This window comes from Myodes glareolus, chromosome 18 (assembly GCF_982192425.1).
Source record: "Myodes glareolus chromosome 18, mMyoGla1.1, whole genome shotgun sequence".
Lineage (NCBI taxonomy): Eukaryota > Metazoa > Chordata > Mammalia > Rodentia > Cricetidae > Myodes > Myodes glareolus.
Window position 1 is genome coordinate 38,230,699 of NC_142043.1, and position 16,502 is coordinate 38,247,200.

Below are 16,502 nucleotides of genomic sequence, written 5' to 3' on the forward strand. Positions count from 1 at the left end.
GAAGCAGAGGAAGGGGCATTCCAGTGTGCTCCCGTGTTAGCCTTTTCCTGTTTGTTCCCAAACAAACACCCAGAGCCAGGCCTCACCATTCTAGGCTGTTCTAAATCCAGTCAGGTTGACAGTTAAGATCACCCCAATGAAACAGGTCATGTTTCTGTTTAGGGACCAGGATAAAGTCCTTTGTGAAATGCCACTTCAGGGTGTTGGCTTCCCATCCCAGCCCCCTCTGGTGAAAGCCACAGCATCAGGTTTTTCATCTATGTGTCAGAGTTCAGCACTGTACTGTTGATGCCATGTGCCTTGCTGCACGGGGATCTGTAGAACGTTTGCATCTTGCCTGAGCCAGCAATGTCCTGCTTCCTTTGCTCGGCCTTTGGCAGGCCCTGCTCTGCCTTCTGTTTTGACCACTTTCATACCTCAGACAAACTGGATCCTGTAGACTTTGTCCTATGACTGGTTCATTTCCTTCAGCACGATGTTCTCAAGGTTCATCCATGTTGAAGCATCCCACAAGTTTCTCTCTTTTCAAGACTAATATTCTGCTTTTGGGGGGGTACTGATTTCTTTATCTATCTGTCCATCAGTGAGCACTTAGGTTGTTTTCATTGGGGGGACGCTATTATGAGCTATTTTGCAACGAACTCAGGAATATGGATATATGTTGGGAGCGTTGTCTGTTCTCTCAGATAAATACTCTTAAGTGGGATTAATGAGTCTTATGGTAGTTTTATTTAAAGGTTTTTTTTTTGAGACAAGGTCTCTCTGCATAGCCCTGACTGTTTTAACTTCTTTTTTCCATTTTTTCCATTAAAGAGTCAATTAAAATGTATTTATGTCATTTGCCACCTTCCCTTTCCTCCCACCCAGTGCTTTCCTTCCAGCCCCTGCCATCTTCCCCTCACCCTGTCTCAGCTTCATGGTCTCGTTTCTCTGATTATTATTGTTTACATATATATATATATGTACAGAAATACATGTACTTAGCTTCATGTTGCTTGTGTGTCTATGGTTTCACGTCTGACCTGTTGGTATTGCATAACCAGTTAGGGGGCTCATCCCTGAGACAGACCGATTCTCCCTCTTTTGGCAGCCAGTCATTAGGTGATTACAGTTCTCTGCCTATGGATGGGGCCCCCATGAGAGGTCTCCTTCCATGTTAGCATCTCCATGTCAGCTGGTACACTTCTTCAGGTCCTGTTTTGATAGCCGTATGTGCTATCATGAATGGCTTTCCTGTCATTCTAGGAGACACAACCTCATGGCAGACTTCTTGTTTCTCTGTTCTTACAATTTAATTCTTTGTATTATCTCCACCCCCGGTTATTTTCTAGTTCTGTTTGTGTTTGCTTTTAAGGAATGGCCATCCTAGCCGATGCGAGGTGCTACATCTCTGCATTTTCAGTTTGTTCTTTCCCGACGGTTGGTGATGTTAGCATCTTTTCGTGTGCACTCTGGCCGTCTATGTATCTTCCCTGTAGAAAAGTCTATGCAGGTTCTTTGCTCATTTAAAAACCAGGTTTTCTTCCCGTTGTTGAATTGAAGGGGTCCCTTATGTATTGTAGATGTTAAGACTGTGCCCTGGTTTGCTTTCTGTGGTTGTGATTAAGCACTTGGACCAAAAACAACTTGAGGGGTGTGTTAGTTTGGGTTCCGTTGCTGTGATTAAACACTGACCGAAAGCTGCTTAGGAAAGACAGGGTTGATTTCATCTTAAAACTCCCAGGTCACAATCTATTACCAAGGGAAGCTAAGGCAGGAGCAGAGAGGCAGAAACTAAAGCAGAACTCATGGAGCAATCAGTCTACTGAACTGCTGCCGGGCTCACGTTCAGATACTTCTCTTACACAATTCAGAACCACCTGGCTGGGGGTGACACTGCCCACCGTGGGCAGGCCTTAGCCTATCAGTTAGCAATCAAGAAAATGCCCCATAGATGTGCCCACAAGCCAATTTGACAAAGACAAGCCTTCAATCGAGGTTCCTTTTTCCCAGGTGTCTCCAGTTGGTGCCAAATTAGCAATATTAACTGCCTCAGGGTGAAAGACTCCCGCTGGGCGTCTTCCCTCGGAAGAGACCCCCATGCCCAAAGATCAGTCGAAAGCACGCAGCCGGATGCAAGCAGCAAGAGGCTTATTGGGAATACACGGGTACCCGGGCGACCAAGTCTCTCGAAGGACTTGCGCGCCACCGGTTGGGGGTGAGAGGTTTTTATAGGAGAGCAAAAAGCAAGGTTTACAGAAGCGAGATGCAGGGTGATAAATTTTTAACCTGGATAACAGTGAGGGGAATACTCAACGGTTTATTGTTCCTCTTATCCTGCCTCCCCCTCTCCTGGCTGGCGACCAGATGTCTGATTGTACGGCCCCTGACTCGTGAGAGCCCCGCTTTATATGTGACTCAGGCCTCGCAATCCTTTCTTTCTTTGTTTCTATGGCCAGTTCATAAATTCCCTGTCTTGCAGCCTGATAAGGCTGTCCTTGCTCTAACCTCAGGTATCTTTGCTCAGCGGAGGCCTTTAATTAAGCCTGTTATTTGCTCAGCACTCCGGAGGTCTTGGGCTCCAGAGGTCCTTAGTTAAGCTTGCTATCTGAAAACCTTTGCAGAACGGCATAACTGTGGTTAAGACGAGTTGGGGTCCTTCAAGGGGAGGATAGGGTTTATTTCAATGTGTAGGTTATGGATTGATATTGAAGGAACTCAAGGCAGGAACTGAAGAAGAAACCACGGAGGGTCGCTGCTTGCTGACTCACTCCCCAGCTCACACCCAGCTAGCTGGTTTGTACAACCCAGGAGCACCTAGCTATGGCGGCAGCCACCATGGGCTGGGCCCTCCCACATCAACCATAAATCCAGATGGTCTCTTACAGACATGGCCACAGGCCAATTTGTCTGAAGCAATTCTTTCTTTGAGATTCCTTCTTCCCAGGCGGCTTTAACTTGTGTCAAGTTGACAGTCAGAATGAGCCAGGACGCACCTTGTCAGATATGTCTGTCATTCATATCTATCTTCTCATTCTGTAGTCTGCTTTTCATTCTGCCGATGCGTCTGCCATCCACTGCGTTTGGGGCTTTTTAATTTGGTGCAATCCCGCTTGCCTGGTTTGCTCTTATTGCCTGCAGGTTTGGTGCCATTTCCAAAACATCCTTGTCGCAATCAACCTGAGACGCCTTCCCCCTGTGTTCTCCTCTGCAAGCCTCACCTGGATTTCATGTTTAAGTCTTCGGTCCATTTCGAGTTAATTTTGTTTGTGGTTAAGATCAAGGTATGCAGACATACAGTTTTTAAAAGAACACGTTTGTAGACAAGACTATCCTCTCCCCATTGTGGTTTTGGTGAATTTGCTGAAGACTGATTGACATATGTGAGCAACTTTTTTTTTTCTTTCGGTTTTTCAAGACAGTTTTCTCTGTGTAGCCTTGGCTTTCCTGGTACTCACTCTGTAGACCAGGCTGGCCCAGGCTGGCCTCCATCTGCCTCCGCCTTCTGAGTGCTGGGGTTAAAAGCATGCACCACCACTGCCCGGCATACCAAACTAACTTTTTTCTCTTCTCTTTGTGTTTTATTTCTACTCTAATCTTTAAATTTCCTTCTCTCTACTAATTGTGGACTTAATTTATTGGTAATTTGCTACAGTGTAAACTTGGGTTATTTGCTTGTTTGTTTGTTTACTGAGACCGTGTTTTAGCGTGTAGCCCAGGCTGGCCTTGAACTCACAGCACGCCTCCTGCCTTGAGTGCTGAGATTACAGGCACACAGCACCACACCCGACCTCCTTCTTTCTAAATGTAGGCATCCGAAGCCGCAAATTTCCTTTGTTACTACTTTTTTTGTTGTGCCTGGTAAATTTGTGTGGGTGTCCTGGGGCTGTGTTTTGTTTTGTTTTGTTTTGTTTTGTTTTTATGACAGCTTGGCACAAGCTAGAGCTATCTGCGAAGAGGAATCTCAGGTGAGAAAATGCCTCCAATCAGACTGACCTGTAGGAAAACCGTAGTGCATATTCTTGATTATTGATTGATGCACAAGGGCCCAGCCCATGATGGGGTGGTGCTCCCCCTGGCAGGTGGTCCTGGGTCCTGGGAGGTTACGAAAGCAGGCTGAATAAGACACAGGGAACGAGCCGGTAAGCAGCCCTCCTCCATACAGTTCCTCCAGGTTGCTGCCCTGACTTCCCTTCATGATGGATTGCCGCTGTAAGATCCCCTGCCTGCCCCGCCTCCACCCCAGTTGCTTTTGGTCAGTGTTTATCACAGCAGCGGAAATCTGACGAAGACAGTATGTTATGCTTACTTTTCGTTGTTTCAAAGTGTTTTCTAAATTGTCTTTTGATTTCTTCTTTGACCCATTGGTTGTTCAAGGGTGTATGATTTTCACATATTTTCAAATTTTCTTTCCTGGCTTTTGATTTCTTGTTTCATGACATTATGATCAAAAGGTACTTGGTATAATTTTAGTCTTCTGGATTCTGTGTTATTTTTCTTCCTTTATTTCATCTATGTGTGCTGTATTTACATCATTCCCCTTGCTCCCTCCACCTCCTCCTTTATCTGTCCTGCTTCCTCTCACATTCTTGGCCGCCTTCTCTTAAAATTATTGTTTTACACACACACACACACACACACACACACACACACACACACACGCACACTAATATGTAAATACAACCTGCTTAGTCCACTCAGCATTTCTCATATATATGTATTAGAGCTGACAACTTGGTAGTGAAAAACCAATTAGGGGGCTCATCCCTGGGGAAGACTGATTCCCTCTCAGCAGCCATTTAATTGCCTGTACCTCTCCATCTAGGTCAGTCTTGTGAATGTTTCTGTCTTGTCTTTACGGAAATACAATGCATTGTGGAGGAGATTTTGTGTTTGTTTGGGAAAAGTAAATGTTCTATTACTGGTGGGTGGAATGTTCTGGAATTTTCTATGTAGATCAGGCTGGCCCCGAACTCACAGAGGTCTACTTGCCTCTTCCTCCCAAGAGCTAGGATTAAAAGCATGTGTCAACACACCTGGTTTATTTATTCATCTTTGAGACAACGCCTCATGTTAGCCCAACCTGGTTTCAAGTTTGTAATGCAGCTGAGGATGATCCTGACTTTCTGAGTGTTGGGATATAGGCATGAGTCAATATGCGAAGTTTTATAAGTTTCTGGGGATCAAATCCAGAACTTCATGCATGCCCTGAAAGCTATACTCCCAGTCTAGACTGGTATTTTAATTTTGAAACATTTATTACTATTTCTATCATTGTGTGTGTGTGTGTGTGTGTGTGTGTGTGTGTGTGTGTGTGTGTGTAGGGGTAATGTAGATGACTAAGGGTGTGCACATGCTATGGTGAACATGTGGAGGTCATAGCACAGAATTCAGGTTTTCTTCTTCCACCATGGGATCTGGGGGATTGAAAATAGGTCCTTGGGCTTACACAACAAGTGGTCTTCACTGCTGCTGAGCCATCTTGCTATCCCCAAAGTCACACTTTACATTGAAATCTACCATGTTTGTGTTGGTGTTTTTGTCTCTATTCAGTATTTGTTTTGCTTTTTGGCATGTTGAGGATGGTATCCAGGGCTTTCTGTGCTAAGCATGCGCTATCACTGAAGCCTTGCTACATGCTTTCTCACACTTCATACCTGATATCCGGGTGTCTCAATGTTAAGTGCATATGTGTTTAAATGTTTTTGCATATTCCTGGTGTATATTCACTTTTATGTGGCTGTGATAAAATACCATGACCAAATCCATTTTTGAAATAAAGAGTTTATTTTGGCTTATAGTCTGGAAGAATGAGCATCCATTATGGCAGAGGACGTGACAGTAAGTAGCAGGCAGGGTGGCAGGGACAGGAAGCTGGGAGATCACATCTTTAAGCATACACAGGGAGCAGAGAGAGCGACCTGGAAGTTGGACCAGGTTATGAACTCTCAGAGCCCCATCCCAGTGATATACTTTCTCCAGAAGGGTAGCATCGAACCTCTGAGCCTGTGAAAGACCTTCTCCTTCAAGTCACCACACCTGCTAGCTGATCCTTTCAACACCACAGAATGTCTTTGTACTGTCTCAGCTGTCGACCCTAAGTCTATTTTGTCTTGAATAAATTTGAGGACTCCTATCTCCTTTAGCCACCATTGGCCCAGGGCATCTGATCTGTCTCCATTTTCCTACAGGTCTGTGTATGTCCTGACGTCTAAAGCCACCCTGTGCGGACAGTAGAGTTTGATTTTACCCTGTAAACATTTTACTTATTTGGTGTCTTCCCACTGGACAGTGTAAACCAATTACATTTAAAGTGTGTTCTGATGGGGAAGGGCTTTGGTTGCTTTCAGTCTTGTAGCTTCTGTTCCCCTTTCCCTCTCTTACCTTTTGTGTTTCTTTGATTGTTTTCCCATCAGGACCGACACACTTTGATTCTTTTTAGACTTTCCCTTGTAAGTCAATCTATTTCAAACTAATGAGAACTTTGCTTTAATTGCACACACAAATCTTACTCTTTTGTGTCCTCTGACCTTGTTTAGTTAATGTCACACATTACATCTTGTTGTATTGTATAGACAATATATTCTTAGTTATGGTTATTTGTTCTTGTCCTTTGATTTCTTTTTCTTTTCTTTCTTTTATGATTTGTTTGTTTGCTTTTGTTTTTTGAGACACGGTTTCTCTGTGTACCTTTGGAACCTGTCCTGAAACTCACTTTGTAGACCAAGTTGGTCTACAAAGAGATCTGCCTGCCTCTGCTTCCCAAGTGTTGGGATTAAAGGTGTGAGCCACCACTACCCAGCTTAATTTCTTTTTAAAAAGATTTAATATTATTTTGTTTGTGCCTTTGGGAGTCTACATTAACCATGTGTGCTCAGGTGCCTGTAGAGGCCAGAAGAGGATATCAGATTCCTCTGGGACAGTTACAGGCACTTGTCAGTTGCTTGCTGTGGATGCTGGGAACTGAACTCAGTTCATCTGCAAAGAGCAGCAAGTATTCTTAACAACCAAGTCATTTGTTCAGGTTCTCATCTTAATTTCTATAACAGAATTAAATGTGATTTTTGCACTATACCAGTATCATAATATTTATAGCTGCCTCTGTGATTACCTTAGTATCTTAGTCAGTGGTCTATTGATCTGAAGAGACACCATGACCATGGGTACTCTTATTGATGTAGGAGGGCCTTCTTTCTATGTGTTGCTTTCATTGGTCAAATAAAGAAACTGCCTTGGCTTTTTGATAGGGCAGAATTTAGATAGGTGGAGTAGACCGAACAGAATGCTGGGAGAAAGAAAGCAGAGTCAGGCAGACACCATGGCTCTCCTCTCCAAGATGGATGCTGGTTAGACTCATACCAGTAACCCACAGTCAAGTGACAACACAGATAATTAGAAATGGGTTCAATCAAGATGTGAGAGTTATCCAATAAGAGGCTAGAACTAACGGGCCAAGCAGTATTTAAATGAATACAGTTTCCATGTGATTATTTCAGGTGTAAAGCTAGCCGGGAGCTGCAATCAAACAGGCAGGGCATGCATGTGAGGAGCATGCAGATAAATTAGATTCTTCATATATTGCTGATGGTTGTATAAAATAGTGTCACCACTAGGAAATCAGATCGCCAGTTCCTCTAAAGGTTAGACACAGATGTTACCATCTGAGCCATGTTAGTGCTGAGCATATATTGAAGACAAAACTGCTGCACAATTGTTTACAGAAGTATTACACATCACAGCCCGAACTGGAAACTACTTATGACCACCGTGTAATAACTACAATGCACTAGATCCATACAGTGGGATGTATTTGTCAGTGAATGGCTGAGAGAGGCAGGAAGAAAAGAAGGAACAATTACCAGTGCATTTGAGTTTCTTTTCAGGGAAATGAAAATGTTCTAAAATTAGATCATGGTGGCAGTGAATTATTTCAATGTTCTAAAATCCATTGATCGCATATGCTCAGTATTAGAATTTTATTGAATATATGTTATGTTTCAAAATTTTGCTTAAAAACTTCCCTGGTGTAAACAAAAATAACAAAACAAAAAAACCCGCTGTGGTGCAAAGGTCAAGACCTCCAGGACAGCCATCCCACCCTGTCATCTGCGCAGTGGCTTTCCATGTCTCTTCTGGAGCAGAGGGAGAGGTGGCTTACATTCACCAGAGTATGCAGTGGGTCGGCTTTTAGACTTCACACCCTGGTTGGATCTAACTTTGGACAGTTGTCCTGTTTATCCTGAAGTCATCAAATCTGAAACCCAGGTTTGCCTGAATTGGAGGAATCAGATGCCCTGTCTTCCTTCAGCTGCTTTAATTAATTCCCCTGTTATGGTGTCTATCATCCAGCGCTTTGGCAAAATGTCTAGCCACCCCAAACGCTGGTACTTCCAGGTTCCAGGGCCGGACAGGAGCCATCAAGCGCCCAGGCAATTTACATAGCCAACCAGGGCAGCATGGCCACGTGGTCTACGCATGCCGCAGCTACAGCTACGTAAGCCCCTGTGCACATGCGCTAAGCAGCCTTTAAAAAGCTGGACATACTCACCCCACGCTCTCCCAGCACCAGCTTCCTCAGACCTGTGCACGGGTCTTTCTCTGTCTTAATAAACTCTTAAAGTGGGTGTCGTTGTGTGGTTTGTGATCCGTTTTTGCTCGTGCCTGGTAATTTCATCCTATTCAATCTCTGGATTTTTCTGTCATCTCAATTTAAGACTTTTAAGAAAAAAATGTGGTGTGTGTGTGTGTGTGTGTGTGCATGCGTATTGATACACATACACGCACATATAATAGTGTAACATTAGATATCACGGTGTGCCAAGTGAGCTAGGTGTCTTAGGTCTAGAGCTTTTATTTACTGGGGATTGTATGTAGGCTCTTTCGTGTCCAGGACAATAGCTCAACCATTGGGTTAGTTCTCCCTTAGATAACCATACTGAGTTGAAATCCAGGAATTGCTTTAAATTCATGGCTACTGACTCCAAGGGTGGCCCCAGACTATAAGGCAGGGCTACCCACCATTTTACTCTCCCTTCCCTTCTAGAATCCGACTTTTCCTTTCTTTACCTTCCTCACATCTGTTTCAAAGCTACATCCCGGGAGACGGCTCTGCTCCAGTTCCTCCAGGCAGCCTCCTGTCGGTCACTCAGGACCGGGTAAGTTATCCTGCTTTGTTTATTGATTCAGTGTCTGCCTCCCCTACCTGGCACATAAGCTTCATTGTACCAGGGTCTTATTTATTCATGGTACCTGAGAAAAGAATAAATCTATGACAAATAGTTAATTTTGGAACATATTGCTATAAATTTTAAATCAAATATCCCTTCCTGGGAAATCTGTCTGCTGCCAGAATGTTAGTGGGCTTCTAACTTATCATCATGAGGGAGAATTTATGTTCCAAGACGTCTGTGGGTGTAGCTATTATTACCCCAGTGAGAGATGTGATATGCTTCTCTTTCCGTAAGCTCCGCATTGGCAAACAGTGGTATGCCTTAAGGAGATTCCTGTCTGTGCAGGGTCTCATCATTATCCCTACTTCCAATGATTGTTCCAGAAAGTACCGCCGCTAGCGTGCATTCCTAGGGGGCTTTTGCTTCATCGTGAGTTCAGGACCCCATAGCGGTGACACGGAGTCTTCAGAAACTCTGGTCTTCTCTCTTGTCTTTATCCTGGAGTCACAGTTCAGACTGTCCTAACAAGACGATTGGGGGAAATGTCTAGACAATAGTTGAAATGAGTTGAAGTCCACAAGGTGTGGCAGTTCCAGAGGTTGGACAACCCCCATTCATGTTATAACAGAATAACCCACATCTGTTATTGCCATTTTCTCTCTGGCTCTGGGCTCAGCAATATGACTCACTTGGGCCAATGGCACAGGTATAAAACTAAGGTACCATGCTTGTGTGTTTTCTTCTCTGCTCGCCTCAGAGCTCCCTCTGTTAGAATAAACACAGGCTAGCTTGCTAGAAGCTCCCTAGGGGATAATCAAGCCATCCCAGCCAAGGCTATCCTAGCCCAGTCAGCCCCCAGCAAGCCTGTGAGGGGCCATAGCTGAGATCCAAGTGAGCTTTCGACCCAAAGCACTCAAGTAAACCGTGGACTCTGAGGACTTCTAAGTGAACGGCGCTGTGTCAGAACTCGAGGGGTGTTCATGGTGCGGCAGCAAAGCGATTCACAGGAGCAGCGGATAACAAGTTGTGAGTCTGCTCTGCGAATTATTTGTGATCTTTGGATAAAATTCCAAATTTGAGGAATGGGGTAGAGAGGTTTCTTGTTCCCATTTGTGATTAAAAAAAAAAAGGAGGCTTCCATATTCCACCCTTACACCTGTATCCCACGGAGAATGACTGCAGGCCTGAGGCCAGCAGAGGGAGATTAATGCGATTGCTTGTCACCCCCAACCTCCTGCCTGACTCAACAGGAAGGGGCACTGGGAGTTAAAGTATGGCACTTCTCTGGGGTGGACTTCTTCTGTCCACACTCCAGTGCATGTGGCTCTAGTGGCTTTTCAAGCCCAGCTTGTTGTCTCTTGGAATCCTTTGGGTGCCTTTTAGTCCCACTCTCCGGGAACCCCCGGTCCAGTCCTCATCATGTAGGCAATCCACCCTAGTAATTGATCGACTAATTTCCTCCTCTGGAGACGGAGCCCAGGGTCCTGTTCATGCTACACAAGTGCCGTACCACTAGCCACATCCCCAGTGTCTCAAGTTCTCCATTTATTATTATTTGAAATTTTTATTTTATTATTTTTTATCTTTGATTAATTAATTAATTGTGCATGTTGGGGGCAATCAGAAGAGGACCTGTGAGAGTCGGTTCTCTTCTTCCACCATGCGGGTTCCTGGGATTGAACTCAGTCATCGGGATTGATAGCAGTGCCTCTACCTGCTGAGCCATCTCACCCGCCACTATAGTCGCCTCTGCCAATGACTCAGCTACCAATTGTCTGTTTATATGTAGCAAACAAGAGACAGGCAGAGTCTCTGGATGGCAAGGTGAGCCTCAGTGTCTGAATTAGCCCCCAAGAACCTCCAGGATGGAGATGATGCAGCTACAAGGGGGTCGAAAACAGGAGCGCCTCCAAAGCTACTATGATGAATACTTTTAAATGATTTTCATTTGAAATTTTGATTTTTGTGTATATATACATTTGCCCATGAGTATAGTGAACATAGAAACCAGAAGAGGTCGTTGGGCCATTGGATCCCCAGAACTTGAGTTACAGGTGGTTGCAAGCTGCCAGACATGGGTGCTGGGACTAGAACTTGGGTCCTCTGAAAGAGCCACAAGCACTCCCACACGCTGAGCCACCTCTCCAGCCCCAAGGATGAAATTTTCTAGTGTGACCTAGTTCCTGTTTCTTAACATTTCTATGCATATAGGAAAATTAAATTCATTTTGTAAGTAAATCTAATTTACTTCATATGTGGAACTAAATGAAATTTAATTTATCTCACATGTAGTAAGAGACCAATAAAATTTCTCCAAGTAATTTCATTTATACCAGAAATCATGTTAACCATGAATTCTAAAGTTCATTTTAAACATCCTAATCAGTAGCAGAAAATATATCCGCGTGGCAACGACACACAAATTTCAACAGCTCTGAGATTCCACTTCACAAAGGGAGCACGGGCGCCTGCTGTGGACACTCTGAATTTACAATTCTACCTCATGTTCTGAAAACTGGGGTAATGAACCAGGCGTTGAGCCTGGGAGTCTCAGGAGGACTTGAGCTTCCTCTTGCCTGATGGAGTTTTCTACAAGTTCTGTTGTGACTGGGTCACAACAAAGCAGAAGAGAAACACCAGTCTGTAGTTCTCACACCGTATCTTTCTCTGGAAACAGCCGTTTCTCACTCCTAATGAGATTTCTTACATCGCTCTTCTGTACCCAAAGAGAAGTGTCCAACAAGACCCAAAGGAAAAGCACGAGGCAAAAAGAAGGATTCTGCAAATTAGTTTATAGTTTGATCAAAACCAATTCCTCAAAACACATACAAACATAAAGTGCTTCATCTATTATATACATAAAATCTCTCAGGTCAATACAAAAAGCTGTAGGATTTAATACATATTTTAAGATTCAAGCCTGTCTCCTCACGCCCTATTCCAACAAACTGCCTTGCATATTCACATTGCTTTTCCTGCAGCAAGTGTTTTCCGAGCTTTGGGGCACGTCCGATATGTGAATCACGAATCTCTGTCCATTGCTTAGGGTTATGAGGGCTTCTTGTCCCACAGGGAGACTGAGTTTAACGGTGCTTTCGGTGGCCTTGTCTTCGAGCAATACCTGGATGAGCTGCAAGGGGGAAGGGTTTGAAAGGAAAAGACAAAGGGATAGTGTTATACTAGTCCTGGTTGCAGAAGCCACCCGCTTGGGGGCCTACAGAACGTGTGTGCACTTCCTCCGCTCCTGCCAGAAGATCCTAATTTCTCAGGGGAACCTTTGGGGTCTGGTGGAGATTTCATGGGAGGACACATGATCGTGGGAAAAGGCAGGAGAGATGGCTCACGTCAAATGGATTGCCTTTAAAAATGGGGTGAGGGTCCATGGTTTTGAGAAACATCCTAGAGCTGACAATTTCCCACAAAGACCCCCCTCCACCGTTCCTCAAACGTACAGTCAGATTCGGGAGGGGCTGTGAAAACAGTTGCCCTCTACTGGCTGAGTTGACATGAGGTTGAGAAGTAAGAGATTGCAGAGGTTCACAGGCTCGTGTTCCCTCTCTCAGTGACCTGCCTACACCCCGGGGAACGGGGAATGGATAGAGTCATAGAGTCGGCTGTGAGTCCGTCAGCTCTGGGGGAGTTGGAAAACCTGCAAAGCTTTGGGCATGACTGACTTTAGAGTAGAAACGAGTGTCTCCGCTTGATCTGACTTCATCAGCAAAGACGCCATAAAGTGAATATATTTTTACAAAGATGTGCACGAAATACATGTTAGATGCTAAAACTCATAAAAGTATCTCTCTCCAGCTGCAACAGTAACACCCCTCCCCCACCACATCCCCAAAAATCTGTCTGTCTTTGGGCTAGCGAGATGGCTCAGCTGGCAAAGGCAGTTGCTACCAAACCAGATGAGTTTGATCTCAGAGACCTGCATGATGGAAGGGAGAGAATCAGCTCGCACAAGCTGTCCCTCTGACCCTCACATGAGCACATAGGGGTGCTACACACACACACACACACACACACACACACACACACACAGGGAAATAAATGGAACGGACAAAATAACTATCTTTATCTTTGACCCCAGCATCGATACAATAGTCCTTTCCCGCCACACATACACCTCTCTCTCTCTCTCTCTCTCTCTCCTTTAAATCTGAGAACATGAAGGCAGAAAACATAGTTTGTCTTTAGAAAAGGGTTTCCTTATGTGACGTCATCACCACCTTTTGGTTTCTCTCTTAAACATGCCTTGGCATCTCAGGATCGTAGGACTGCCGCCACTGCGCCCAGGACTGACAGATGGATGTGTCAGTCTGGAATGCTGACACAGCTGTTACCCTAGGTGCAGGGCAGCGCTAAATTGTTCTGAGAACGAGGCTCTCACAGATGTGCAGTGCACGGGGCGTTAACTCTCAGCAGATGAATACAGATGGGATGGGGGGCGGAGGGGGAGAGGCTTTTTTGGCTGCCAATGATGAGCGCGCACGCCGAATAATGAGAGCAAAGGAAATTAGAGGCGTGTAGCTTTCCGGTGTTAGCTTGTTTAAGTCATTACAGCTGATTCAGCAGGCGTGAAGAAACAGGGAGTTTTAATTAATCCCTAATGCATATTACCTTGGATTATCTGTCATTCATCTGCTTGTACTGCTTTATTACCAAGTTCAATTAAGTTCTTAATATCTTCTCTATTGTTTCCGCCAATTAAGCATAAGTCAAACCTCATTGTGATGAACTTCTGGGGCGCTATGGGATTGGGTGGAGGGTTAGGGACGGGTGCTCAGAGCAGGAGGCTCGAAGGGAGAAGCGACAATAACGACCAGTGGTTGGTTGGTCTGTGTTCTGAGGAATTTTCTAAGCCTTTCTCAGGGATTGGCTGACTGAACTCCTATAGTCCTAAGGGATTAAGCGGCTTGCTCTGGCTTCTCAGGTAACAGATGAAGAGGTGAAATTCTGGGGTTCATCTGCACGAACCACACACTCACCAGTCACTGACTTTAGAGTTAATCCCATCAGTGAAAGGGTCGCTGAGGATAGATGCTGGCAGGTCAGTCTCGGAAAGGATGTGGACCCTGCATGCTGCCGGTCCTCAGTGAGGTGACCTTGGCAAAACCTCTCCACCACCACAAGCCTTAGCTTTGTCTCGTGTAACACACAACCGGTGACGTCATCTTCCCACACAGCCGGGTGATGCCCCTGCCTGCTCTCCATCCTGTCCAACTGTGGCTCAGGAGGTCAGAGTTCACTGTTTATCTTGCTGGCTAAGAGCGGGCAGCCAAACTTGAACGCGATTCTCTTCTGCCTGGACAAACTTAACTCTGAATCTTCTTCTAGAACCATCTATGCACTTAAGGAAATCTCTAGTCAATTCGGGGAGATCCTACTACCCCTTGATACTCTATCACCCTCCATATATGGTTCCTCAGTCTAATCCCCAGAATCAGTATAGTCACCATGGTCTATCTTCAGGGACAGGCCTAGCGAGCTGATTTACCCAGACCCTTCCTGACTTGAGATGCCCTCTTAGTGATTCCTACTCACTGACTGCTCCTTGACACTTATCTATACATCTCTCTATATCTTCTTCATGTTTTTAGAGTCGAGCAAGACCCTGTTCTGTGGTCCTCGCACCACCATAGTGGTCTTGAGTAGTGGTCCTTATGTTTTAATCAATATCATGAAGCAATGTGTTTTCTTTAACAAATCCTCATGCTGCAGCCCCATACTCTTCCTGGAAGCGGAATACTACAGCCCAGCACTAAAGCTGGTGGTCCTACAGGGTTCTACAGAATGCTCTAGAATAGGTTCAGATGGGCCTGCATGGATTTTTCCAGAAGGCTGTTGTCCAGGGAAAGCCATCGTCCTGTTACAGCCTTTGTCGTAGAGGTCCGGGGCTCCTTTCCGTCACTGCTCCTATGACGCTATGAGAGCACCGTGAAGGTAAACTCGCCGATAACTTAGTCACACTGTGTGAGCAGTGTGAACACAAACTCACCGACAGCTTAGTCACACCGTGTGAGCAGTGTGAACACAAACTCACCGACAGCTTAGTCACACTGTGTGAGCAGTGTGAACACAAACTCGCCGACAGCTTAGTCACACTGTGTGAGCAGTGTGAACACAAACTCACCGACAGCTTAGTCACACCGTGTGAGCAGTGTGAACACAAACTCACCGACAGCTTAGTCACACTGTGTGAGCGCCGTTTACGCATTTCACCTTTCTCCTCATGCCCGGCACATCACTGTACCACATACTACACTACATACCTGTGCTTCCCGGCAGTGAACAGACAAACTACCCTAATCGCCCTTCACAAAACGACTACAGACCCAAAGAGAGTTCTGGAAGCCCTGATCATTGTTCAGTCTGTGTGGTCTTTATGAGCTTCCTACCTCTCATGCATTTTTATTAATTCTGTTTCTGTCTCTTTGTCTGTCTCTGTGTGTGTGTGTCACTGTGTCTCTCTGTTTACCTTGTTGCCTGTGGCGGTGTCCACCAGGAAGCCCAGCACCTGGAGGACCATGCTGCTCACACCCACGGGACTGCAGCTCTGGTTCATGTGCTTCAGTGTCACCTGAGGTGACTCCACACTCCGGCTTGCACACTCCGATGATGGCAAAGTATCCAGAGGGTGGAAAAGGGCCTGGTCTGGCTGGGTGAGGAATTGCTCATCTGACAGCAAGTCCTGGAGACTCCCCAGGTCCTCCTCTTCCTCTTCTTCCTCTACGAACGACTCCAGAATGTGAATCACATATTCCAAAAGCAGCAAATGGAACAGATGCCAGGCGCCTACATTTCAATAACACCAGAGATGAATACATACAATAGACGGCAGACAGACAGGCGTAAGTCAACCTCTCCCGAACTGATGCTTTGAACTCCTTGCTACCAGAGAATCAACTGAATAGCTGCTGTGGTTGGTGGTTAAGGGTCCTGTGACTCTTGCAGCCACCATCCACATGCAAGAAGCCTTGCAGGTCAGCCCTCAGAGACAGAGATCCAAAGACTCGAGCTGAGTCCCTACGAAACAACTGAAAACTCACCTGGTGTGAGGTAGGAGAAAAGCCCACCACAGAGATGGGTGCTGTCCCTTTGCTCTTCCAGAGAGAAGTCTGCCCTTGATGTTTGCCCAAGAAACAGAACGGGAGATCTGGCCTGTGCAATCTTTAAAGATACTTTTAAAACTAAGGCAGAACCGTGGCTCTGATGTGATTTACTTAAGGAGAGAGAGGATGAGGGAGCTGCAGTGGGTGAATGGAAGGAGAACTGGAATTGTGAGTATAGGGCAGCAGCGGGGACTGGTGACAGGTAGGTCACAAATAAATGCAGACGTGACCTGTTCTCTGG

General features: G+C 45.4%; 1 protein-coding gene across 1 annotated transcript in view; it reads right to left on the reverse strand.

The window, feature by feature from the left end:
• Positions 1 to 11,945: 11,945 nt before the first annotated feature.
• Rfx8 (regulatory factor X8) overlaps positions 11,946 to 16,502 on the reverse strand; it is a 60,383-nt gene continuing 55,826 nt past the window's right edge. Inside the window, exons 14-15 of the mRNA XM_087897838.1 lie at positions 15,628 to 15,944; positions 11,946 to 12,279 (exon numbers count right to left, since the gene is read on the reverse strand). Coding sequence (XP_087753964.1) covers positions 12,085 to 12,279; positions 15,628 to 15,944 — 512 coding nt within the window. The 3' untranslated portion in view covers positions 11,946 to 12,084. The remainder of the gene's footprint in view (positions 12,280 to 15,627; positions 15,945 to 16,502) is intronic.